The sequence below is a fragment of the Salmo salar genome, chromosome 10, assembly GCF_965601325.2.
Source record: "Salmo salar chromosome 10, fSalSal1, whole genome shotgun sequence".
Lineage (NCBI taxonomy): Eukaryota > Metazoa > Chordata > Actinopteri > Salmoniformes > Salmonidae > Salmo > Salmo salar.
In genome coordinates this window covers 18630224-18650964 of record NC_138300.1, presented here as the reverse complement: position 1 = coordinate 18650964, position 20741 = coordinate 18630224, and the positions used below count along the sequence as shown (strand labels likewise).

Here is a 20741-nt window from a genome sequence, read left to right as displayed (position 1 = left end):
CGGGTGGAGCGGGGGTTACGCCCCGAGCCGCATCCGCTGCTGGAGGATAAGGTTACGTGGACTGCAATAGAGCCACCATAAACAGTAGTTACCCACCCTACCCTCCCTTTTTAGTTTTTGTTTAGTAGGAGCATTCGGAGTCTGCACCTTTGGGGGGGGTACTGTCACGTCCTGACCATAGTAAGATGTTGTTTTCTATGGTAGAGTAGGTCAGGGCGTGACAGGGGGTGTTTTGTTTTTCTATGTTTTCTATTTCTATGTTTAGTTCTAGTTTTTCTATTTCTATGTTGTTGTTTTTTGGATGATCTCCAATTAGAGGCAGCTGGTTCTCGTTGTCTCTAATTGGAGATCATTTTTAAGTAGGGTTTTTTTCCCAACTGTTTTTGTGGGTAGTTGTTTCTGTTTAGTCTATGTACCGGACAGTACAGTGAGCTGATCGTTTTCGCTTTTGTTATTTTCGGTAGTGTTCTGTGTTAAAATAATAATACATTTCATTATGAGCACTCAACACGCTGCGCTTTGGTCCCCTTTCTACGACAGCCGTTACAGAGATCCCGCACCAACTGTTGTTAACAAAGAGACACACCTCTCCTCCTCCTGTTCAGCTAAGACTCTGAGAAACATAGAATATTACAGTTTTTCAGGTACCGTTGAGAGGATACGGAGCTCTTCCAGTTTGTTCTCGAGTGACTGCATGTTCGTCAATACAACAGAGGGCAATGGTGGTCTATTTGCTCGCTAATGTACTCTCGTCAGGTTGCCGCCTCGCCTGTCTCTCTTTCGCTGCCGATTCCTCTTTCGAGTCCCAGGGATTAGTTCTTGGTCCGGAGGAAGCAGAACGTCCAGAGGTTCCGACTCGTTTAAGTTGGAATGTTTGTCCATTCTGATGCCTTGAAGCTGTTTTCGGTCATAGGAAATGATGCTGGAGACATTATGTACAAAAAAGTTACGATCAGCGTAAAAAACACACAAAATAGGTCAGGAGCCCGTAAGACGGCTGCAATCCACCGGAGTGCCATCTTGCCAGGGGGAATGATGGACAGACAGACAGATCACTTATCTACAGTTGTGACAGGGTGGATAGTGCCATTTAAGGCCATTCCCTCTTACCTCATCAGTTAAAGCTGTGGAGAGCTGTTCTACTTCCTGTTGGAGAAACTTGACCCATCGACTTGATGGGTATGGGGTTTCAGTAGCAACTGGTTACTGCTTCCCACTTCCATCACCTAGCAGTGAGTGGTTCCTCACAGAAAATGTGTATTCTATTGTAAGACAAATTATTTAAAAAAATTGCCCAAATTACCCAAATGCATCATACCCATACCATTATTACCACACATTTACAAAATTCTCCCTCTTCTTCTCCTTCAGAGCACCTCATCTAGGAAGAGACCTGGTATGCAAAGAGAGCAAGAAGAACTTCAAAGCGACCGTAGCCATGAGTCAAGACTTCCCTCTGAGCATTGAATCGTAAGCATCCTCTTCTGTTACGCCCAGATGAACTTGACGTCTAGACTGACACAAGTAGTTGCCAGACGGGATACATTTTAATAAAGTTTATTTTTTTCTTCATAAAGTATTGAAATCTGAGATGATGTTTGTGTGAATGAATGGGCTAAAGAGGTTGATGGGCACAGTACATTTATTTATTTGCACCAAAGAAAACACATGATAGAAACACATGAATACTAAAAAAAACGGTGTGCAGAAACAACAGAAACAATATACAATACATAAGTACAAAAATAAAAAGGTTTGTTAAAACAGATAACAAAACCTACTCATTATAAATGTATAAATGAATTGATCAGTAATTACACCAACAACAAAAATGTTAAACTCACTTTTGGGGTGTGCAGAGGCCTCATTTTCTCATGATTATCCCCATCGCTAATTGAATGTGCTCATGTACTCTCTGGCATGAAGTGATGCATGAAATCCATTCTTCATTGAGTGAGAATGAAAGACTGATCTTTTTTGTTGTTTATTTTCAGGTTATTAAACGTTCTGGAGGTGATAGCGCCCTTCAAGCACTTTAATAAACTCAGAGAGTTTGTTCAAATGAAACTCCCTCCTGGTTTCCCTGTCAAACTGGGTAAGTACTATGTATAGTATACTGCTTAGCGGGAAACATATTCTAAAATATAAGAGATCCAGTTGGATGCCTGCTGACTGGCTGACCAGCTATATTCCCTGATGTTATAACATGTTTACATTTGTCGTTTCTCCACAAAGATATCCCTGTCTTTCCAACCATTACGGCCACGGTGACCTTTCAAGAGTTGCGCTACGACAAGTTTGAGGAGTCCATCTTCACCATCCCCAATGAGTACAACGAGGACCCCAGCCGCTTCCCTGACCTTTAACCCCTTTGGGTGGACACCAGAAAGGGGTCATCTATGAAAGGGCATTGATATTTCATCAAGTTGTCATCGGAGAAGAAGACGAGAAAAGGAAATTGTATGTGTAATGTTTTAAATGGAAGTGAAAAGATGTAGCTACTATCCAGAGCTTTGTTTGGAGGTTCACTGAACGTTGGGCACTGGTTAGATGCACTACAGCCAGTCAGTACTGGGCTGAGTTGGCCTTGGCAGCAGAGGGGAAGACCTACTGTGCCAGTCGATACTCAACTCTTTGGTACTCCACCTGAAAGCAATGATAGACATGCTAAGAAATTGAATTGTACCAGAGCGAAGTTGTCTTTTCCTATTTGACTGGCAGCAAGTGTGGCATTATAAGTATTGCATATAAGAATTGTTTTCATATTCTACCTTTTTAAACTATGTAACAAACTGTACAATTCAGTTAAAGGAAATGAACCAGGAGTGAAAGTTGTCTGTAGATGATTAGGTACGATTTAAGTACAATGTAAAGGGCTCGATTCAATCCATATCACAGAAGTTCAGCGCCACAGCGCGATAGAAATGTAAAGTCAACGTGCCGCGTTAGCAGAGACTGCGTCCACGGTAAACACTGCATATGTCGGCTCAATAGAAAATTACCTTTACATTTCAATCACACTATAGAGTTAAACTTCCGCGGTATGGATTGAATCGAGCCCTAAATGCAATTTTTAAAGCTAGCAAAAACCAGGCCTTTTCCTTGCGCAAGGTGTAAATACCGCTGTCTTTATTTTGTGTTTTTTTTTTCACTTTCTTTGTGTTAATATGGGTGTAGATGTCTTCTATGACAAGAACAGTTTCTGAAGTTTGATGCCAAGCCAAGTTGATGTGAGTTCACCCAAGAGGTAATTGGTTTGTATCGTGGTGGCAATGGATATTTTTGTACATATAATATTGTGCTGGTAAAAGTCTCCAATTCTCCTTTGTTTTTTGTCTTCATTGTCACACTTATGTCAACTCTTTGTGGACTTCTCCCCTGTAGACCTATGTATGAGCCAAGTGTACAAAGCACTGTGAGGTCTTACATCCTTGAGTTTTACAAGGACTGGATTATTCAGCAGAGTTTCCGTCTTCAGAAGAACAGTTTCAGTTGAGTCCTGGTTGCTTCTGAACATTGCAAAATGTTGCTCTTCCTTTAAGCCCCGTTTATACCTGGTTCCAACATGCATCCTTGTCCTGATTTTGTTCACATTCTGATTGTGCCCACATTTTCAGATGGTGTAAACTATTAAAAGACTCATTGTTATCAGATCTTTCTGACCACCTCCGGAGGTAGGATATCTTACAAGTGTAGACAGATCTGGACAGTGAAACCATTGAAATCATTATCCCTTCTAAAATCATTGACAGGTGGCACGATTGAATTATGGCATCAATATGTGTCTTAAAACAAATCAATATTATTTTGAAAGAATAGCTGTCAAATAATTTGCATATAGGGAGGGACCTGGAACTCTGGTCACAATGCAGACACAAAGGATGGATATTAAACACGTTTTAATTACTTGTAGACATAAATATGGGCAATCAATGTGGACAAGATCAGGACAAATAACGCATGTTAGCACCAGGTATAAACAAGGCTTTACGTTCAAGGAAAAGGTCAAATCCAATAAGCTTAGCTATGCCTTGCTTCAGGAATGACATAGGACTTCTCTGAAATGGTGCTCATTTGGTTCTGTGTACAACAGGGTTTGCTGAGCTGCAGTGTGATCAATACTGCACCAGCAGCAATAGAAATAGCAGAATGCTTTGTACTCCCGACTCACTTCCTTTGTACATTGATCAGGTCCCTATTGACCCCTCCAGTAGTTATAAACCTTTCCATCATGCTTCCATGCCACACTATTGGTTAGTGCTGCAAATGGAAATGTGCTTTCTTCACTTTGTGTTGTGGGCTGAATGTTGTTTTACTCCTTACCATGGCTTTAGCTGCCAGGTGCCGATGTAAACACGTTTTCATTCATCTACATGCCAGTTGTACAACAAGAAACCTTGTATAAGCCTGACATTATTTTCATATGAAAAACATTTTTACTAAATTAAAATGTCCACATATAATGAACTTGTGTACCATTTGTTTATTATGCATTTCAAAACTGGTGCAGGCTATCAAACATATCCCACCACAAAACCATAGCTATTTTGACCACGTTTTATTAGACTTTCCTTTGTTAAACATGTAGACAGTACAGGGTGTTCCATCATAATAATCCAAACACTGATTTGGATCTACAGTATATCATCACGGGTGGAAGGGTATGTCTACAACAGTATTAAGTGCTTTACAGATTGAGTCAATTTGTCAAGATTACAACAAAGAATAGAAAGCTGCACTGCACCGAAACCAGAATGGTACCAGGCTAAATACGATTTAACAGTCTGAGTAGGCGAGGGGCAAACAACCTGTCCTGTAAAAGGTTTAAGTACACATAAGTTCAGTGAGTCATTTAGGAGAAAACAGTTCCTCTATGTTCAAGATAGATAAAATCTTTGAGGCCAAAAAAGGAAATCACTTTCAAAACCCCTCACATTCAACAGGCCCTTCAACTTAAAAGTACAGCAATTTGACATTTTATTTTTTGCAAAAATCATTTGGGACAGAATTCCTACACATGCTCACCAGACACGGTCCACTACAGAAATAAACTGGCTATTTCAAACAGGAACAATATTTTCCCTAACCAGTCTAGAGATGGAAAGTGTCTATAACTCTAAAAACTGTACATCTTCCCCAATAGGACTACAACCCACCAGACCCCCATAAGTATTCATTTAAAAGATCAGACACGTTATCTAGGCGCCTTTAAAAAGACAACGGTAGGGAATGGAGCCTATGTCGGTTTTCAGTGACATCATCTGGCTGGGTTTCCCTGGGCGTACTCAGTCGCTCATCTCCATGTCTTCCTCATCATGGTGGTCATCTCCGTTCTGTTTGGACTTCTTGCCGCTCTCCCCTGCAAGATTCTCGTCAGACTCCTGGGGCTTTGGGGGAGATGCAGAATCTGAGTCGCTCTTCCTCTCCTCTTCGTCATCTACCTCTCCCTCTTTTCCACTGTCATAGCCTTGCTCCTCCTCATCGTAATCCCTGGTCACCTTCAAGAGCAAAGCGTTCTGAGCAAGAAAGGAATAAATGGCACACGAAACAGGTCAAACTCAGGACATGAAAACATTCAGGGTCGGTGTCCCTGTACAGATTAAGCCTAGTCATGGCTAAAAAGCTATTTCGATGGACATTTAACAATACGATTAGAATGAGCCGTTAATGTGGGAAAGTCAGTGGCTGCACACCTTGACATCTCCTTTCTCACTGTCAGATTTGCGGTCTCGGTCCTTATCCTTGTCTTTGCTCTTCTTGCTAGTGGAGCGTTCTCTTTCGTCTCGGCTCCGATCTCTGACGTCTTTCCTCTCCCTCTCACGGTCCTTCTCTCGCTCTTTGTCCTTCTTTTTGTCCTTCTTGTGCCTGTGGGAACAAAAACTATTGTTTAAATACAGACAGGTACACCTACAGATTACTGCACTGTGAAGCCCAGTGTGGTTCTGAACTAGGAGGACCCTCTTTTGTACCACTCACCTTCTAGGGGAAGGGGACCGGGACAGTTTCCTCTTTGGGGACCTGGACTTCTTCGGTGACCTAGAGGCGCTGCGGCTTCTTCTACGTCTCCTGTGGAAGACCAGATATTAAAGATGGGAGGGAAACCTTTAACCCTACATTCCACTGGTTGTCTTTGGGTTCCTGAAAGGTCTAGAACATCAAGCGGGATCAATGCATTTTGGTCAAGCTAACTAGACTCCTCCTGTATTTAAACCACTCACCGATTGATGCTGCGAGACCTCCTGGTACTGCTGTAGCTCTTGGGCGGCGTCTTGGAGCGCTTCTTGGATTTCTCTTCTTTCCTCCTATCCCTACAAGCAGGAAAAACAATGAAGGCAAAAGGATTTGAAGGAATCCTGAGAGGTACATCATGCACCATATTTCCCCTGATCCCCCGCTGTGAATATAACACTGTAGATGGCCACCCACCTGGATTTGCTGCGTCTACCCCTCTCTCTGGAGTGGGACTTCCGTCTGCGGGGGCTCTTCGACCGCCTCCTGCTCCTCGAGTGGGACCTCCGTCGAGACCTGCTCTTTGATCGCCTGCAATGATTAGACCGTTTTTTTTTTTTTTAACCAGAACTCAGAGCTGTCCCAACTAATCCATGCCCTCAAATCACTCAAGGTGCATCGTGACTGATTTGCTGATGTTTTCCAACATGCATGTAAAGTGGGGCTAACCTTCAGCACATCCAAAATTGCTGATTTAATTAAGGTATGCAGTTTCTCATCAGCGGCGTACCTGTGACGAGACCTGGACCTCCTCCGCCTCGACCGGGACCTGGAGCGGGAATGTTTGCGCTTGTCGTCTTTCTTATCTGCAAAGAGGAAGAATGAAAGCTCAGGAAACTCCAAAGTAACAATACAAATCTGTTGGAACTGACTAACATGACAGCCGTCAACGTCTGAAAAGAGGAATGAGTAATTCAGTCAAAATACACGTGTAATACTGCAAATATGGGGTCTAAATTAGTGAGAACTCACTTCCAGGCTCGATAGCGGCAGAGATGAGTGACTGGGCCTCTCTGACCCTCTTCATGGCCTCCTCTATCTCCTTGTTGGAGTCATTCTTCATACCAGAATTAATCATCATACCAGCAGCCATTGGATTCATCCTGCAATGGTCAAACCCCAGTTAGTCACCCAGAGAAATGACAGATGACTTTTCCACATACTCAATAATAACAATAACAGTTCTTTAATATTCTTTATAAACTGGCCAGAATTGGAGGTGATACTTACTTAGTAGGATCCATGGACTGCATAAGCTTCAAAAAGTCAGCAGAGAGGGTCTGAAATAGAGAACATGAAAATGCGTAGCTATATACATTAATGTGATAAGTAGATCAATAGGTTATTATTGGGGGGGGGGGTCTACTAAACTAACATATGCAATTGTTTTAAGATGGTCATACCATGTTTGATTTCATTTTTTATTTTTTTTATTGCCTTTACTACTATAACTCATAGAAACGCATTGAATAACATTCATAAATGCCCAAAAAAAGAATCACAAAATAAATCATAAGGAATATAGTTTTGAAGTGTCTGTCCTATATCTAGGAGATAAGAAAGCTCAGGAAATGTTTGTTTTTTTCGACACGTTTAACACCTTATATTTGTTGCCACAAAACTACCTACATACTTCCATTCATTTGTGTTAGCCAGGTCCTGTGACACTTGTGGGGGTGTAGCGCAAAACAGAGAACACAATTGTGTTTGTGAGTCTCCCCTTTCCACAATGGGGTCATTAGTTTGTAGCCCAAACAATTTGGATGCTACAGACAGAAGTTGGCACATCACCGTTACCGACTTTAGTCGTAAAGCAAAAGACAGAACAACCATCGTGTTCGTAGGCATTCCATAGAGTGGAAATATTATTAGTTTGTAGACCAAACAGTAGGAAGCTTTGTGAGAAGTCTGATTTTTGTCTCATGGTCTGACAAAGACCGCTGTAGCTCGGCCACTTTCCACCACAGATGCGGAAGGCCGACATAGTCGGATGCGGTGGATTGAGACGCAGCCCATGCAAAAAAAAACAGACATCTCTAGCTTAAACTGACAGATTGAGACGGGGATTTTTTTTATTAGGTTACTTACAGGTGAATACTATAACCTACACCCGTTTTAAAATACAGAGAGTTGTGAAATAGAAAGTAGCCATGTCCAACCTGGGGGTTGATGTTGCCAGACATGCCCATGGCAGCCATGTGATCCATGTTCGGATTTCCGAGAGCTGAAAGAGGTACGCCTCCCATCTGCAAGGACAAGGGATACACGTCAGACAAATCTTCCTTCCAGGTACTTTTTTTGTTGTCAAAATGGGGCCTTTGGTTACACAGTTGATAGGTCTCATTTCGACACCAACAGCTAACACTTACGGATGCCAAAGGATTTGGAGTGGGGAGAAGGCCTCCTCCAGGCATGCATCCTGCCACGGCGTTCGCTGGTGCCAGCAGTGACAGAGCTTTAGACTCATCAGGAATCACTCCTAGAGAAAAACGCCACAGAATCAGTACAGGTCTTTGCAAACATCCACCACATTCAAACAGAGCCACAAACACACCACCTCAACCTAACTACTCTTACCACAATAGATATGTAGTAAGACATACATTCCATTTTGTGTTGTCGGAAAATGTTGGTCCCTGATTTGCTAAGTATGATTTCAGAATACTACTACGAGAATAAAGTCACAATACACACTGTGGTCAACACTGCCAAGATTGTATCACCTGAACTTGTTTTTCTAAGTCATGAACCAAACGTAAGCAAGCACAGCCAGTTGTCCAGTGGGATGTGCTCTCAAGTTTCATTAGATGTTTTATGAACAAGCGACTCGTGACGGCTGCTTCGCTACAAAGCACACAAAAACATCAAGATACACAAAACAAAGTTCAGGGAAAAGGTAACTACTTTTGCCGAAAAACACTTACCATTACAAAACAAACCAAACAGAAAAAGGCTCAACCAAATTCTGTTTTCTGGGCTTTTGCTGGTGGCTTCTTTCTTCCAAAGAGCCTACAGCACTGTTGATTGGCTACTGTATTCACCAGAGGGGTATACTACGAAGCAAGCTAGATCTACTCAGGGGTTTCTACAGCTAACCAGCATTAGTTAGCTTCACATTCCACCTCCGGCTTCATCCATACTACAAAAGGTGGATATTGCCCGTCCGCCTGCCTCTAACTCTAGCAGGCCTATATCTGCGTGTCTATGTCACACATGGCTAAGCAAACGCTGAAATGTAAAAAAATGCATTCTGTCATTACTAAATGTGTAATGTGATATATTAACATGACTATTTTTAACACAAAAACATTTGATTAATAAAAATACTGAATCAATTGTCTTCCTCAAATGAAGCGGATGACGCAATCTATGCAAGAGGGAGGGAATCAGATTTAATTGGTCCTCAACTCGTTGCTCAGTCATTTCATTCAGGGTAAGTGGAGTTGGCCTGCCCTGGAGCTGGTTAGGATCTGTTGCCATAGAAATTTACCTGGCTAAAAGGCGGTTTCGTATGACTGGTTATCCTGACTTGACCAAGTTACTTCGACAACTCCTCAAACACGCTTCGTAGGATACCACTCATGTACAGTGTTGTAAAATGTAACTTACAACTAACTGAAAGAATAATATATAATAATTTGGGGGTTGTTTATATTTCATCCTGTTACTCACAAGTGTGTAATTGAAAATGTGTTTATTTTTCTAAATATCCCAATTCCCCGAGAGTGGGGTCACAGTCACAATTGTACAGCGCCCCTGGAGCAATTAGGATTAAGTGCCTTGTTCAAGGGCAAAGCAACAGACTTTTTCTTTCTTCACCTTGTCGGCTCTGGTATTCGAACTGGCCCAAACTAACCTCGAGGCTACCTGCCGAAGAGTACTGAGTAGGCTCTGACAAAAAAGGGAAAATGCCAGCAAAAGCCCAAATAGAAATGGTTAACTATGTGCCCAATGCTGAAGAAAAAAAACTATACAATAGTGAAATAAAAACGAAAATCTTATGAGATGGTCCATGGGTGTGCAATCTAAAATTAAGCTCATTTCAAATCAAACAAGGTTTCATCTTTTCGGAGAAAAAAAATAAATAAACGACACTTGAGAAACAGGATAAGCTGCAGAAGACAAAACTGTTGGGTGGCATTTTCAGCAGGGCCTGGTGTATAGGGCTGAACCAGGAAAAACAACTGTAAAAACAACAAGAAAAGCCTCCGTTAAATGTGTGACTTACTAAACCCGTTCAGAGTCAAGTGGAGAGGATCATTATAAAGCATTTCACTACAACAACCAGTCCTACTTTTACCTGCAGTTAGTGAAAATATATGGGGACAGAGATGCACATATGTATAAAAGGACTGCGAAACAAAGCTATTCAAATTGGGTGGGTTAAGTCCAAACAACAGATAAGCATGTAAATCATAACCAAAATGTTCAGAATTTTCCAGGCCAGTAGCTGAAAGTAGCTAAATGGATGATGGCCGAGTACTATACAAATCTACTCTGGCATGCATTGTCGTAATCAGTTAATTTACTTTTGTATGCTTCCTTTAGTTTTATTAGACGCATACCTACTATAGATTGTGGCCTTTAAACTTGGATTACTTTAATCTCGTTTCCAGATTTAAGATTGTTGATATGAGGGATAGGGAGGGCCGTTGGCCCCTGCTATTGCTATGGTTCATTGAGTGGTTATCCTTACAATGAAAATATGCTTTGGAGATAAAGATAAACTTTCTTTCTCTACAGCAGAACAACAGTGGGAAGGGGCTCAGGAGCCGAGCAGCCATTTATGTGTCTAATCTCTTGATGGCTGTAGAGGACCCTGTTCAGTCTGCAAGGAAGGGAATCAGCAAATGCCTTGTCCATTTCGAAAAACCACAACACACAAATTACAGATACAACTATTTTTTTCACTAATAGGCTACACTAGAACCGCAAGATTACACATGTATTCCCGTTTACCCCTATTATATGGTCAATCTCTGGTAAGACTTTTGTACTAAATCTTACTTTAAATGAAATATTGATAAATAAATGGGGTTTAATTGAGCTTTGTTGCATGTTGGAAAACGTTAGAAATAGGACAAAGATTACCAACCTTCTGCGAATGGGACGACAATCAGGGCTCTGTCCACAAAGACAGTGTTGGTCAGATGCTGGGACACTCCAACCGACTCAGACTCAAGGAACTTTACAAAACAGACACGTGAAGTCACAGGCAAGGAAGATTCACTGGAAGAAAATACACATTTGTTGTGCAAGAAATACAAAGATTCTCGACATATGGTATTAGAAACGTGGTACTGTCACTGTTAGTATACTTTCTTCCTGAAAACATAAATGCTCACTTTCCTAATTAAACATATGTCTGGTTTAATTACAATTGGGAAGAGAGAGCAATGAAAGAACGTTGCATCTCTTGCAGTCTTTTCTTGTCTTTGCCATGAGAGCTTCAGAGGGATGATCAAGACGTCTTGTAATTCCTACCTTAACTGCAGTGCAGCCAGGTGTAATTCGACAGGTGAAAAACAGCAAAGCACAGAACAGATTAATTAGCTCCTACTACCCTGCCCTGTTATTCAATGGAGCCATGTGTTTTCACAGTATCATTGTAATTCAAAACAGTTTGATTCGCGACAGTTTTTTTGTCAACTAGTTACTATAGTACTGACTGCAGGATTGATTTATTATTCGATATCACAAGATAACTTACTAGCCAGTTGTTTCTCAGTACAGTTAGCTGGTTAACGTTAGATGTTTCATATAGGCACTGAGGGACAAGAGTTCGCAGATATCCTACTCCATGAGCTTGCTGTAAGCAGTGTTTACTAGATAGCCATCTAGCTAAATTGCGAGCTCACAGCCAAGTAGGCGCGAGTTTGGCTCCTCTGTATCAGTTGCATGAGCAAGCGCACACTGTGCTAACTAATTACTACTAGCTAGGGGTGGACTGAGGCCGCACAGGCCCCAACCTATGTGATGGCCAAATTTGGCAGAATTTTCATGGAAAATATACGTCGCTACTAGCTAGCTAATTGTTTAATATTCATAATACTCACTCTGGTGGAAATAACTTCAGTTCTTCAATATTTCCAAGAAACCCGAAGAGAGTTCTCATCTGTTCTGAGGTGGTACTCGGAGAGACATTTGTCACCTGAATAACGTTCGTCATTTTCCACGACTAGATGTTAATTTGAAACGCACAGACGTCTAGCTAGATGTAACAACCCGACTAATTTAGTATCTAAAGAACGTAACATATAATTGTGCAGTCAAGCAAGCATAAACAACAATCATTTCCACTAGCTAATGCTACACAATTGAATTCCCACGATCATTAGCGCGCTAACAAAGATTTGTATAACTAAACCAAGATAGACCACAGCCTTTCGTTTCAAACGGGAACAAATGAGTAATATGGGGCAGAGCCAAGCACGAGCTGGCGAGATGCAATTGGCTCGTTCTAGCGGACATCTGCATATTTACGTTATGGAACGCCACCTCTGAAGTGCACATGTGCAATAACTCAATTCGCCTTTGCACTCCTTATAATACAAAATAAAAAAATACATGTTTTTGTATTTAACCTTTATTTAAACAACGCGATTAAAAAAAGAAAAAAAAAGTGCAACGAGTAAAGTCTACAAAACGTAGTCCACTTTGTTCATAATTCATTTTAGTTTTGGGAACAGAAAACTATATCGAGGTCAAATGTTTCATCGGGGAGAAAATTTGCAGAATGTCCGCCAAAATCCATTTCGTTCCATCTTCTCCCAATGCCGGCCACTGGGCTTCCTCTTACTACCATATTTGGTAGTGAGTGGAAATGCAACGCGGATGCTTCACATTTAAACATCCGGTGAATATCTGTCTCATTGTTCTATCTGTGACGCTACTGTAAGGAGTACAACGCTAGCTTCTGCCTCTACTTCTATGATATTATGGCGGTCCGCAAACAAACGTTGAGGTGCATGCCGCCACCTACTATACTGGAGTGTAGTCAATCACAGTTTACAGATTAAATTAATAAAGGTACAAAACATTAAGAAAAACGAAACCTTCCTACTTAATCCGTACTACTAATAAAATTTTAAAAAGAGCCCTACTAACAAACTCTCCCCATCCCCATCTTTCCTAATAATAATAATAATAATAATAATAATAATGATGATGTAAAATTAACACATTTACAGAAAGACCTGTGTGAAGGCCAACTTATAGAAGAGGAACTTTTTGAGGCAATACAATATTTTCAGTCTGGAAAAACACCAGGGCTTGATGGTATACCAGTAGAGGTATTTCAGACCTTTTTTGATGTACTCAAAGATCCATTATAAATATATGTCTTAATTACTCTTATACAAATGGTAGACTTTCAGGTACTCAACAAGAAGGTCGGATTTCATTACTACTAAAACAGGACCCAGGTGGCAAGTAAAGATCCAGTCCATTTAAAAAACTGGAGGCCTCTAACGCTTCAATGTTGTGATGTGAAAATCCTGGCGAAATGCATAGCACATAGAATAAAAAAGGTTTTACCAGATATTGTTCATCCTGACCAGACAAGTTTTTTTTACATGGACAATAAACAACAATTACTTAAAACAATTGAACATTATGAAACATCGAAGATACCAGGCTTGGTCTTCATAGCAGATTTTAAAAAGGCGTTTGATAAAGTAAGACTAGAATTTATATATAAATACCTGGATTACTTTAATTTGGTGAATCTCTCTTTTACATCTGGGGTTGCTGTACATACTGTAACTTTAACCCATTTATACAATGGGTTAAAGTTACAGTATGTACAGCAACCCCAGATGTAAAATAGTAAATAATGGTTACTTCTCAGAAAGTATTGAGCTTTTAAAGAGGAGTAAAACAAGGCTGTCCATTGTCTCCATATTATGGCAATTGAAATGCTAGCTATTAAAATTAGATCCAACAAGAACATCAAGGGGAAAGAAATTCAGGGGATAAAAACCAAAAAAGTGTCAAAGTATGCTGATGACTCTAGTTTTTTTCTTAAATCCCCAATCTGGATCCTTGCACAGTCTCATTGAAGATCTTGATCACTTTTCTAGCCTCTCTGGATTAAAACCTAATTATGACAAGTGTACCATATTACATATTGGATCGTTAAAAAAAGTGTTTACGCTACCTTGTAGTTTACCAATAAAATTGGTGGATGGTGAAGTAGACATACTTGGTATTCACATCTCAAAAAATATAAATGAATTTACCACAATTAATTTCAATAGAAAGTTAGCAAAAATAGACACGATTCTGCAACCATGGAGAGGTAAATACCTGTCTATTTATGGAAAAATCACATTGATTAACTCTTTGGTCTTATCCCAGTTTACTTACTAATGGCACTGCCTACTCCAGATGACTAGTTTTTTAAATCTAGTGAGCAAAACACATTTTATTTGGAATGCTAAGCCAGACAAAATTAAACATGCCTATTTATATAATGAATATGAGTTTGGGGGGCTAAAATTAATAAATATTAAAGCTTTAAACCTCTCACTAAAAGCTTCACTCATACATAAATTATACTTAAACCCAAAATGGTTCTCCAGTAGATTATTAAGAAAGGCTCATCCTTTGTTCAAAAATTGCCTTTTTGCCTTCATACAGATTACAATTTCTCATTTCCGACTAATTGAAAATGAAATTTTGTTTAAAGTATCACCCTTTCTTAAACAAGCCATACAAAGCTGGTTACAATTTCAGTTTTATCCTCCAGAAAAGATAAAACAAATATTAAAACAAATGTTATGGTTAAGCTTAAATATACTGATTAATAAAAAACTATTCTTTTGGGATTTTTTTTCAAATTTGTTTTATATTTATTAATGATATTCTGAATAGAAACAGAGGAGTTGTCACATATGCAGTTATCAAAAATATATGGGAATATCTGCTCAATCCAAACTTACAACCAACTGATTGCAGCACTACCCCAAAAATGGAGGAGGCAGGTGGAAAAGGTAGGGAACTTGTTTGCCTGCCATATATTAAATGATACAAATCGTCTGAAAGAAACTGGCATAAATACAAAAATGTTGACAGCTGCGCCAGACAGGTTGAAAAATAAATGGGAGGAGATTTTCGATGTACCAATTCCATGGCACATGGTTTATGAACTGGTACAAAAAAATGACACTTAATTCAACACTTAGAGTTTTTCAATTTAAATTATTATATAAAATTCTTCCCACCAAAAGAATGATTATATATATACTGCTCAAAAAAATAAAGGGAACACTTAAACAACACATCCTAGATCTGAATGAAAGAAATAATCTTATTAAATACTTTTTTCTTTACATAGTTGAATGTGCTGACAACAAAATCACACAAAAATAATCAATGGAAATCCAATTTATCAACCCATGGAGGTCTGGATTTGGAGTCACACTCAAAATTAAAGTGAAAAACCACACTACAGGCTGATCCAACTTTGATGTAATGTCCTTAAAACAAGTCAAAATGAGGCTCAGTAGTGTGTGTGGCCTCCACGTGCCTGTATGACCTCCCTACAACGCCTAGGCATGCTCCTGATGAGGTGGCGGATGGTCTCCTGAGGGATCTCCTCCCAGACCTGGACTAAAGCATCCGCCAACTCCTGGACAGTCTGTGGTGCAACGTGGCGTTGGTGGATGGAGCGAGACATGATGTCCCAGATGTGCTCAATTGGATTCAGGTCTGGGGAACAGGTGGGGCAGTCCATAGCATCAATGCCTTCCTCTTGCAGGAACTGCTGACACACTCCAGCCACATGAGGTCTAGCATTGTCTTGCATTAGGAGGAACCCAGGGCCAACCGCACCAGCATATGGTCTCACAAGGGGTCTGAGGATCTCATCTCGGTACCTAATGGCAGTCAGGCTACCTCTGGCGAGCACATGGAGGGCTGTGCGGCCCCCCAAAGAAATGCCACCCCACACCATGACTGACCCACCGCCAAACCGGTCATGCTGGAGGATGTTGCAGGCAGCAGAACGTTCTCCACTGAGCCACTTGTGTGGGTTGTAGACTCCGTCTCATGCTACCACTAGAGTGAAAGCACCGCCAGCATTCAAAAGTGACCAAAACATCAGCCAGGAAGCATAGGAACTGAGAAGTGGTCTGCGGTCCCCACCTGCAGAACCACTCCTTTATTCTGGGTGTCTTGCTAATTGCCTATAATTTCCACCTGTTGTCTATTCCATTTGCACAACAGCATGTGAAATTTATTGTCAATCAGTGTTGCTTCCTAAGTGGACAGTTTGATTTCACAGAAGTGTGATTGACTTGAAGTTACATTGTGTTGTTTAAGTGTCCCCTTTATTTTTTTTAGCAGTATATATATGGGGCATACAACATATGGGGCATATATGGGGCATACAACAATATATATATATGGGGCATACAACATTCTCAGCTCTGTAGATTTTACTGTAAAGAGACAGAATCAATTGATCATTTATTCTGGTATTGCCCCTATGTAGCTTGTTTCTGGACACAGGTTCAGGAATGGTTAAAAAAAATAAAAAAATAAACATGTATTTAAAATGAACCTTACAAATAGGAGTGTTGGGCGATTTGGAAAGCAATAGTGAGTCAATAAATAATGTAATAATACTCGTAGGAAAGGTTTTCATCTTTAGCTCACAATCTGTGGATAATATACGATTAGAAAGGTTAACATTTTTTGTAAAACATCACAACAGAATTAAAAAATATATGGCACATGGAAACCAAATGAGGGTGGTCTATGGTGATAGGTGGGATGGGCTGAGGGTTGGGATTAATGCGTTTATGTTTGGTAATGTATTATTGTTATGTGATTGCTTTATATAAAAAGTACCATGTATGTAAAATGTCTATGTAAAAATGTATGTATATGTAGCACAAACACTGTAAAAAACGAAGATATTTTTTGGGGGGGGGTGATGGAGGGGTTAATACTTTTTTTAAATAAAAACCCTACACATGAATATCCCCTCTCTTCCACATACTAGTACCTACAACAATACATCTACATATGTTTCACTATTTCATTAACCATATATTCCACACAAACCATTTACATGCTTGCAAACCAGATGTAATGACTTCAATGTCAAATCAAAACCAATTTTATTGGTCGAGCACACATATTTTGGAGATGTAGTTGCAGCAAAATGCTTATGTTTCTAGCTCCAACAGTAAGTATAGTAATACAATACACACAAATCCCAAAAATAAGAAATATCAGAACGAGCAATGTTAAGAGTCTGGAATATAAATATATACAGTACCAGTCAAAAGTTTGGACACACATTTTCATTCAAGGGTTTTTCTTTATGTTTTACTATGTTCTACATTGTAAAATAATAGTGAAGACATCAAAACTATGAAATCACACATATGGAATCATGTAGTGACCAAAAAAAGTGTTAAACAAATCCAAATATATTTTATATTTGAGATTCTTCAAAGTAGCCATCCTTTGCCTCGATGACAGCTTATCTCAGCTCACTGGTCACCATAGCAGCACCCACCTGTAGCACGCGCTCCAGCAGGTATATCTCTCTGATCACCCCCAAAGCCAACTCCTCCTTTGGTCATCTCTCCTTCCAGTTCTCTGCTGCCAATGACTGGAACGAACTACAAAAGTCTCTGAAACTGGAAACACTTATCTCCCTCACCAGCTTTAAGCATCAGAGCAGCTCACAGATCACTGCACCTGTACATAGCCCATCTATAATTTAGCCCAAACAACTACCTCTTTCCCTACTGTATTTATTTATTTAGCTCCTTTGCACCCCATTATTTATATTTCTACTTTGCACTTTCTTCCACTACAAATCTATCATTCCAGTGTTTTACTGTTTTACTTGCTATATTGTATTTACTTTGCCACCATGGCCTTTTTTGCCTTTACCTCCCTTATCTCACCTCATTTGCTCACATTGTATATAGACATATTTTTCTACTGTATTATTGACTGTATGTTTGTTTTACTCCATGTGTAACTCTGTGTCAAGTGCAGCGGTTTCTGATAGCACGTAATTATATTCCATTCTGTGGAACTTTCTGTCCATTGATGAAAATAGGGTGTCCATCAACTCTGTCACATGTTTTAAAAAAAAAGTAAAAATATTTAACCTTTATTTAACCAGGTAGCTAGTTGAGAACAAGTTCTCATTTACAATTGCGACCTGGCCAAGATAAAGCAAAGCAGTTCGACACATACAACAACGACCCCAGGTTTAAGAAGTTTGCCTTCAGTGATGCCAGAGCGATTGATGAGGCTCTTCAAAGAATAACCTCAGTAGCAGGGAGGGATAGCCCCAGCAGTCAGCTGGCTCAGGCACTGTTTGACGGGAGAGCAACTGGGGATGCAGCACAAAGGAATCCCTCAGCAGGTGCCATAATGGAGGTCCGATCCTATTTGGAGGAGCCCCTCCTTCCTCTAAAGATCTGCAGATCCTCTGAGTTGGTGGAAGAACAAGGCCTCTGTCTACCCACGTCTTACTAAAGTCATGACAGGGAGACTTTGCATAGTGGCCACATCCGTTCCCTCTGAGAGGGTCTTCTCGAAAACGGGACAAAAAATAAATTATTTATTTTTATTTGATATGGTGCAATATTCTATTATGCTGTTCAGAATGTATTCGTTTTGAATGGTTAGATAAATATGCACTTTGTTTATATACATTAAAAAGTTATACTTTAATGCAAATGTTTAATAGCATTCTTTTTCATAACAAACCAATGCATTTGTAAATACATTGTGGTTAAGGTAGAGTATGATTTCATTTAATAATTTAATTAGAATTGTTTTAACACCAATCATAGTCAAACTATCGCAAACAGATTGACTTGAAAAAATACAAAACATATTTTTTTTAAAGAGCCGTTTGGGAGCCAAAAGAGCCGTCTCTTTTTGGTGAGCTGAGCCAAACGAGCCGGCTCACTGATAAGAGCCGGAATGCCCATCCCTAGTTCAGTCGTCAGTGCATCAGCTGCTGTCTTACCAATCATAGTGTCTGCGAGGATAACAGCAGCGGGCACTCTAGCGAACCGAGCAAAGGATAACGGGCACTTGGCGCGAGCAGAGAACCAAACCCCGGGCAGGCAGAGGCCAGGTAAACTGTGCAATACACACGCACCGAAACTAAATTTGAAAAAGTAGGCCTATAAAATATCTAGAGATTTCACACCAGTGACTCCAGTAAATGTTTTCCTGCCTATTATGATTTAAAAAACTTGAACATATTGTTTTCCCTTTTCAAAATTCTTTCCACATACCTTCTGGGGACTGCCTTCTTAAACATATGGGTACTCCCTTTTTGGAAACACAGCTCTAGGACAAAGTGACTTATCAACATATTCGCCTATATTCACACTCCAGTGTAGTGGGATACACGGCACATCCAGAAGAGGACTGGCCATCCCTTAGAGCCTGGTTCCTCTAGGCTTCTTCCTAGGTTCTGTCTGGTCTTTCTAGGGAGTTTTTCCTAGCCACCGGTGCTTCTACACCTGCATTGCTTGCTGTTTGTGGTTTTAAGCTGGGTTTCTGTATATCACTTTGTGACATCTGCTGATGTAAAAAGGGCTTTATAAATACATTTGATTGATTGTAAGCACCTTTCAGTTGGTTGTGATCCGCCAATGCAAATTTAAAGAAGAATAAGAAGTATGCTGGTATTTACGGAATTACGAGATGTGTAGGCAGCATAATGCCGCGTTCAAAACAACTGGGAACTCGTGAAAAAAATCGATCTGAACGGTTATCCAACTCGTAATTCCACATCGAACTCGGGCCTCTTTATAGAGTTCCGACCTGATGATCCCTGACATGATTTGACCTCGTATTTTTCCGAGTTCGCAGTTGTTTTGAACGAGGCATTAGACATCACCGGAAGTGTAATTTAGATTAGTGTGACAAACTAGCTAACTACAAGCAAAACATTATCAACATTTCAGAATACACATTTTATGGAATGGTTGTTATTTCAAGTTGACAAGCTATAGAGTCACCTGTAGAATATTTTGCGGACTTCACAGCGTTCGTGACATTATTTTGTCTGTATAAACCTGTTGCGTCCATTTAACGTTAATGTACATCTTTAGCAGCTAGCTAACTATCAACGGTCTACCTGCTCCAACTCGGCTGACTGCATCGACAGTTCTCCAACCCCAGAGTGGTCAGTAAATCAATGTACTTTCTTTCAAAGGTGTACATTTGTCTTAGTGTTCTTGACTATGTTGCATGCTCATTGCTAGATGAGGCACACTCCACTCCCTTCGTTCTCTTATATCGAGACGGAGTATAGACATTGATAAATGGTCGCGATATTTGTTAGGAACATTGAGTCAATAACTACTACTTGTAAAAATTAATTTCGAAAACGCTTACCAGTACATATGTTTGACCTGTACAACTGTGGTCCTTCCGCAGCGTGTTTTTAAATGAATACTTTTAATAAAAACGTTTCAAATACAACCACCGACCTTTTCCTAATTTGTGTTGTTCAAATGCTGTTGTCAACCGAGCTTCAATCGGCACAAGCGCATTCGGACTGATTTGAGCAACACATGAGGAAAAAGTCGGTGGTTGTATTCGATAATAAAAAATAAATACATTGTTGAATTTAAACACCCCACGGAATGAACGTAGTTGTACAGCTAAGCATTTTTATAAGTATCGACTGTTGGTGATTCAATGTTTTTGCTAGCAAATTGCGCGACCAGTTA

General features: G+C 40.1%; 2 protein-coding genes and 1 non-coding gene across 5 annotated transcripts in view; 2 read left to right on the top strand and 1 right to left on the bottom strand.

Moving 5' to 3' along the window:
* LOC106613664 (ankyrin repeat domain-containing protein 13C) overlaps positions 1-3323 on the top strand; it is a 79642-nt gene extending 76319 nt beyond the window's left edge. The window contains exons 11-13 of the mRNA XM_014216155.3: positions 1372-1470; positions 1995-2095; positions 2236-3323. Of these exons, the coding sequence (XP_014071630.1) occupies positions 1372-1470; positions 1995-2095; positions 2236-2366 (331 nt within the window). The 3' untranslated portion in view covers positions 2367-3323. The remainder of the gene's footprint in view (positions 1-1371; positions 1471-1994; positions 2096-2235) is intronic.
* Positions 3324-4543: 1220 nt separating this feature from the next.
* Positions 4544-12382, bottom strand: LOC106613665 (uncharacterized). 3 transcript variants are annotated; one of them, XM_014216157.3, is made up of 13 exons: positions 12066-12382; positions 11388-11498; positions 11105-11238; positions 8379-8488; positions 8169-8255; positions 7240-7289; positions 6982-7112; positions 6740-6815; positions 6427-6540; positions 6219-6308; positions 5977-6066; positions 5694-5865; positions 4544-5516 (listed from the first exon to the last, which is right to left on the bottom strand). In XM_014216157.3, the coding sequence occupies exons 2-13, from the start codon at positions 11420-11422 to the stop codon at positions 5286-5288; spliced, it is 1320 nt and encodes a 439-aa protein (XP_014071632.1). In that variant the 5' UTR covers positions 11423-11498; positions 12066-12382; the 3' UTR covers positions 4544-5285. The 3 variants fall into 3 exon arrangements, with proteins under 3 accessions (XP_014071632.1, XP_014071631.1, XP_045543384.1); XM_014216156.3 differs by lacking the exon at positions 11388-11498; XM_045687428.2 differs by lacking the exons at positions 11105-11238; positions 11388-11498; positions 12066-12382 and adding an exon at positions 8733-8853.
* A 7335-nt stretch (positions 12383-19717) lies between these two features.
* LOC106613663 (uncharacterized) overlaps positions 19718-20741 on the top strand; it is an 80852-nt gene continuing 79828 nt past the window's right edge. The window contains exon 1 of the transcript XR_001330536.3: positions 19718-20191. This is a non-coding gene — a transcript (uncharacterized LOC106613663). The remainder of the gene's footprint in view (positions 20192-20741) is intronic.

Excerpts from the sequence above, each read along its gene's own strand:
- LOC106613665 (XM_014216156.3), bottom strand. The coding sequence starts at position 12,178 with ATGACGAACGTTATTCAGGTGACAAATGTCTCTCCGAGTACCACCTCA. Across the intron at positions 8,256-8,378 it reads CTCCAAATCCTTTGGCATCC|ATGGGAGGCGTACCTCTTTC; the intron begins GTAAGTGTTAGC and ends TTGTCCTTGCAG. Across the intron at positions 5,866-5,976 it reads CGGTCCCCTTCCCCTAGAAG|GCACAAGAAGGACAAAAAGA; the intron begins GTGAGTGGTACA and ends TTGTTCCCACAG.